The sequence below is a fragment of the Adiantum capillus-veneris genome, chromosome 28, assembly GCF_014529385.1.
Source record: "Adiantum capillus-veneris isolate H3 chromosome 28, ASM1452938v2, whole genome shotgun sequence".
Classification (NCBI taxonomy): domain Eukaryota; kingdom Viridiplantae; phylum Streptophyta; class Polypodiopsida; order Polypodiales; family Pteridaceae; genus Adiantum; species Adiantum capillus-veneris.
The window spans coordinates 44,497,829-44,503,357 of record NC_140958.1 but is presented as its reverse complement, the minus strand read 5'-3'; the positions used below and the strand labels follow the sequence as shown (position 1 = coordinate 44,503,357).

The window sequence follows — 5,529 nt, the reverse complement described above, 5'->3', positions numbered from 1 at the left end:
TTAGTCATAGACTCTTATAGCCATATTGGTCGTTAAGTGGGAGATTGTTGGGATAAAGGCCTGTGGCCACCCGCGTGACTAACGCACTAACTAGTAACTCTTGTACACTTTATACAAAGACCAATAGAGGCAACACACACTGTTGCTCCCAGTGCGGCGTTTCCCCCAAAAGGTGTGCTTCTCTCCTGCTTCCCTTCCCACATGCATGTGCATGGACGCCACCGCACGTCCCTCACATGACCAACAATCTCATCGTGGATTCTCTCGCCCATGTCAACATCTTGTGCACAACGTGTGTGCGCGCGCGCGCGCGCACACACACACACACACACACACACACACACACACACACACACAGAGAGAGAGAGAGAGAGAGAGAGAGAGAGAGAGAGAGAGAGAGTACCATGAGCCTTCTTCATGCTCCCCTGGCTACATGACCTCAACTAGACCGTCATGAAAGGCTACACCCAATCTCAAAATTTCAAAGCTGCCCATCAAACGCTCATATGCTCACTATCGTGTCGACAGTGAGCGTAGTGAGCATCTCGACACTTTGCTAGTGCCATAAACTAGCCTTGGCTACTGCTTGCCACCATTAACGCCTTCTCTGTGTGGTTGACTACATTCAATCCATGTATTGTATGAATTAGAGAGAGAGAAGAGGCAATGGATGGAAACTCGCCTTGATTCCTTGCAAGAAAATTGAAGCTTCAAACTTTGAAAAAAGTGAGAAAGCCACGTAGCAAGATTTTCCTCTTGCCCCATCGGATACACGTGGACATGTTAGGTGCTGAGTATGGCTCAAAACCTTCTTAGCCTATACAAATACAATCAAGGTAAAAGTGGGGTGTGTGTATGAGGCTGTTCACCTGTGAGGTAGGTTGCGCACGAGTTTGCAACCAGCAACTGGTAGCAATTCTGTTCTCGTGCAGATTACTGAAGGCAATACACTTTTTCTTCCCACCCTGCCAGGTCACACATCGTGAATCTGATTTGTCGAAAGACCAGCTCAATTTAGGAATCACTTATCTGTGGTTGCAGTTCTACTCCTCCCCACCCACATGAAGCAATTTAGGAATCACTTATCTGTGGTTGCAGTTCTGCTCCTCCCCACCCACATGAAGCAGGGCGGCAACTTGTTGCCAACAAGTTCTCAATTTGTTTGTGGAAAGCACTCACGTGAACATAGCAGGTTAGCAATTTGTTGCACACGCATGTGAACTGCACCTATGAGAGAGAGCGAGAGAGAGAGAGAGAGAGAGAGTTTTAACGTCGTTAGAGCAGAGAAAGAGAGAGAGTGTAATTAGACCTAAAATTCACTCGTGAAAGGCAAGAACTTCGTCAAGAAACGCGAGGAGCTAGCGATGGATCTACGCAGAGGTTCGCAGCACGAGTATGGAAGGAGCAGAGGCGGAGATGGAGGTGGGTATGCCTCCTCTTCAGGCCGTGCGATACCACCCACAGCGGTTCCTAGCCTCTCGACAGGCCAGGGCTTCTACACAGTTGAATCCTTGCAAGGCGCTACAATGGTACCGCCTCCGCAGCCTGCTCCTCCTCCCCCTCGATTGCTGCCCCCTCTGGAACGTTATGCTCGTGATCTTCCTCCCCCCCGCCTTCATCCTGCAGAAAGAAGGGACTTTGGCGCCTTTGACAGAAGGTATCCTCCTCCGCCTACTGTTCCACGCAAAATGATGATGATGCCGCCCCCTGATATGCCCTTACCGCGACGTGGAGGTCCGGGCATGCTTCATCATCATCGTCCCCCTCCCCCTCCTCCTTTCATGGGTGATGCACGTATGCCTGTGTTTCATCCAGGTCGAAGAGATTTACGCAATGGGTGGGGTCCTGGTGATTTTGAGCGACACACATTTGACCGCAGCCGTGATCGCGTTCGACCCTCCCAGGTTAGTGTCTGTGCTGCAAGCTGTTGATTTTTGATTGTCCGGTGTCTTAAGTCTACGATCTCAATTAGGGGTCAATAGTTTGTTTCAAACTATTAGGTTTTTCGAACTATTTGTTTTTGTGCAAGATTGGGTCTGCCAAAGCCACCTGTAGGTGATTTTGACCGCCAGGCTTGAAGAATTATGTGGTTTGGTAATTTCCCTGAGAAGGTTCACTGCGATTAGCAATACAAGCTAGATGGGCCACCCATCAAGTTAGTTGTGACAGCAGACTAGGCAACCAGTAAGTGTTCTGATGCTAGTTGCTTAGCTAATGGCGAGTTTGCATTCGCATATTAGCGAACAAAAAGTATTTTCCCCTTTGCTGTGCTAGGTTGGTCTCAAAGGGAGTTATGCTTTGCTTTTCGAGATTCACATAGCATTATGGAGAACTTTAGCGAAAGGGACTGTTTTTGTCTTTTTGCTGATCATTGCCGATGCTCGAGAATAAGTTTTTCTCATATACGTATAAAACCTTCATTAGCAGTTGATGAACAGAAAGTGAGGGTTTGTATAGTAAATTTTCCGGTGACATTGCACTAAGCTTTCGAGCAGTGATCAGGACTATTGTTTTCCTGACCAGTCCAGGTAGACGTAATGTCCTTTGATGAAGGACTTTACAATAGCTTTCATTTTAAGGTTGTGAGTCCCATATGTTGGACATCTTGAAGGTAGGATTTTGTCTGATTAAGTGCTGAGTCAGTGGGCACTATTCAAAGATCCAAATATTTTGCCGGCTAATTCGGAGCACTTGGCCTGTTTTGGTTTGGTAAGGTAGCAGCAGACCAAACATTCATGGCATTATGATTGTGTAGTGAATCTGCATTAATGATTGTCAAAGGGGTCACTGCTGATCTTCCTTTGATGAGAGTCCTTTATGATGCAGAGAATCAAGGCCAAAAAGCAAGCGGAGAAGACTGATAAGCCTGCTCCTAGGGCAAAGTCTCCTTCCAAAAGCGAAGCTGTAGCAGATAAAAGGCATAAAGGTGAAGGTGGGCCTGGATGGTGTACTTTATGCAAAATCGATTGTTGTAATTCTGATTCTCTCAAGAAACACCTTGTTGGGAAGAGGCACAAGAAACAGATCGAGAGCCAAACACAAGTGGATAAGGCAGGTGATACAGAGGAAGCCAAGGAAGAGGGGGGAGATACGGTGACAGCTTCTGTGGAAGCAGCCGGAGATGAAATTGTCGATAAGGATAACGAACAAGGTGAGACAGTGGGGAGCATGGAAGGTGGGATGGATCTTGAGTCAACGGAGGCTATGGTAGTTGAAGCTCCCAAAGGTGAGCATGATAGTGAAGCAGCAGAACCGAAACCCGTAGCTGGCAAGAAACGAGGTTCAAAGGATGTGGTAACCCCGAAGAAGAAGCCTCGCAAATCTGCTACTTCTGATGCTCCAAATCCTACTCCAGCACCTGCTGTAAAGGGATCTGAAGAGGATCATGCATCAGAAAAGTCCTCCATTAGTTTGAAGTCGAAAGGTGAGGACAGTGAGCTGCCCACTTCAGACAAGAAGCCAGTAGAGGAGAGTATGAATGAAGGCATGGACGGGGAGAAAGAAGTAAGGGAGGTTACCGATCTTGAAAGTGGGAGGGCAGGGCAATCTGCAGAGGTCCAATAGAATTAATTTGAATAGCAGAGGTTTGAGTGGCCGGACCACTGATAACATAGCAGATGTTATCATTGTAGTGGTACCTCTTCTCAAGGAGAATATGCTTTTCTATGCAGGAAAACATGGCTAACATTTCAGGGATTGCTTATTGCGCCAGCATGTTTCCCACTTTTAATATAACTGTTCACTTCATCGATAATTTTGAATTTAATTCTAAGAGGCAATCCAGTAGGGTATTGATTACCTTTAGCTTTTGAAACTTCAGTTGAAGTTTTTTTCTTTGTAGAGTTGAACGCTGACAAGGAAGGTTTCCTGTAATTAACAGTTGTGGGCAAAGTGCTTGAAAATCGCTTGAAGTTTGCAAGCTGGAAGTTTTGTCGTTTTATCAGGCCTCCTTTTCACGTTGTCAGAGCACATGTAGGGCAGTTGGTAATTTGTTTTTGGGGACTGGCAATACACGAGTCACGTACAAGCCCTGCGTTTAATTACATACTAATATGTAAGTTTGCCAGAAACCTTTTATGGAGAAGGGTTTATTTGGGTCTTGAAGTTTTCGTAGAGTTTTGAATGCTCTGAATGGTTTTAAGTGTCATGCAAAGTGAGTGTGTGACTCCGTAGTCTCTGCCCCTCACATAGATATCCCTATGTCAAATCACTAATTCTGTTGTGGGTATTGTCTGAAGTATGTGACATACCTGTATTTACCTCACTGGAAAGTGGTGGTCTTGAATTTGAGTGTACGTAGGGTCCTGCAAATTCCACCAGCGTAAATTTCATGATTGGAGCCTTTTCAAGCAAGGTGGGATTGCTATTAATCGAGGTTTCTTCTTTTCTCCGATTATATGAAAATCAATTACCTGATCGGAGCCATTTCAAGGACGGTGGGATTGCTACTAATTAAGGATTTTTTATGTTTCTCGGACTAGAGGAAAATTGCTGTCGTGTCGGAAGGCTGGATTGACTTGACTGTTTTGTCTGCCCATAGATATTTGAGAGGAGTGTAGAATTTTATGCAGATTTACTCGAGTCTCTTGCTTTTTTGCGGTTGAGTCTTAGCTAGACCATCTATGCATTTAATTAAGCCTTTTGAACGTGTTTTTGAGTGATTATTGGTCGCGATATCTATAATCAGCAGAGGGTGAGTTATTCAACGAGCCAGGAAAAAAGTAAAATTTATGTTCTTTTGTTTTGGGGTGGGCACTTGAGTCGAATCTTGAAGAATGGTTTTTTCTGCGTCTTGACGATTAGTGTCCAAGACACCACTTTTTGGACCACCAATACATGCTTTGGCCCCTATACTTTCATGTGTGACAAGACCTTCATAGGCTAAAAATACCCCAACTGAGTACGAGCCACTTGAGGCTTATCTGTCATTGGGGCCAAAAGCCTACAAATGGTGGATAAGCCTCAATGCATTAGGAAATATTGAGCATTTGGCGAAAGAATTTCTCCTTGAAAATGAGCAAAAAAGAAACTGGGAGGATTGGGATAAAGCTGTACAATGGGATAGGCCTTTGCTTATTTACCTTGCATAGTATAGAGAAATAATCCTCAGACTTCAGGGTTAGATGACTTTCACAAAACTAGAGGGTTTATACGGGGATTAGATAGACACTTCAAGAAAGAGGTAAAAAGAAGTGCACCTAAAACTTTGGAGGAAGAAATGCACAAATCTATGAACATAATACTCACTTGATAGCTTCTAATCCCACTCAGTTTGAGCCCAAGTCTACAGATATGAGGGTAGCAAGGACTTTTCCAAAAGGAAAGAGAAAATATCCATTTAATAAGGAGGGTAAACCATTGTTTAAAAAGAGGATTACATCAGGACCTAGGTTGAACTAAGAGGAATTTGCAAATGCTAAAAAGGAAAACTTGTGGTTCACTTGTTTGTCACCCGATCATTCTCAATGGAATTGTCCAAATAAAAAAAGGCAGAAAGATTATGAGAAGGGTAAAAGTCTTATGGATCCA

At 44.5% G+C, this 5,529-nt stretch overlaps 1 protein-coding gene across 1 annotated transcript; it reads left to right on the top strand.

The window, feature by feature from the left end:
- Nucleotides 1-1,293: 1,293 nt before the first annotated feature.
- Nucleotides 1,294-3,938, top strand: LOC147420354 (uncharacterized). Its single transcript, XM_086504361.1, has 2 exons — nucleotides 1,294-1,904; nucleotides 2,827-3,938. The coding sequence occupies exons 1-2, from the start codon at nucleotides 1,365-1,367 to the stop codon at nucleotides 3,562-3,564; spliced, it is 1,278 nt and encodes a 425-aa protein (XP_086360487.1). The 5' UTR covers nucleotides 1,294-1,364; the 3' UTR covers nucleotides 3,565-3,938.
- The last annotated feature ends 1,591 nt before the right edge of the window (nucleotides 3,939-5,529 follow it).

Bases quoted from the DNA above. Each gene is read 5' to 3' on its own strand.
- LOC147420354 (XM_086504361.1), top strand. From the start codon at position 1,365: ATGGATCTACGCAGAGGTTCGCAGCACGAGTATGGAAGGAGCAGAGGC. The intron at 1,905-2,826 runs GTTAGTGTCTGT...TTTATGATGCAG, and splicing joins ATCGCGTTCGACCCTCCCAG to AGAATCAAGGCCAAAAAGCA.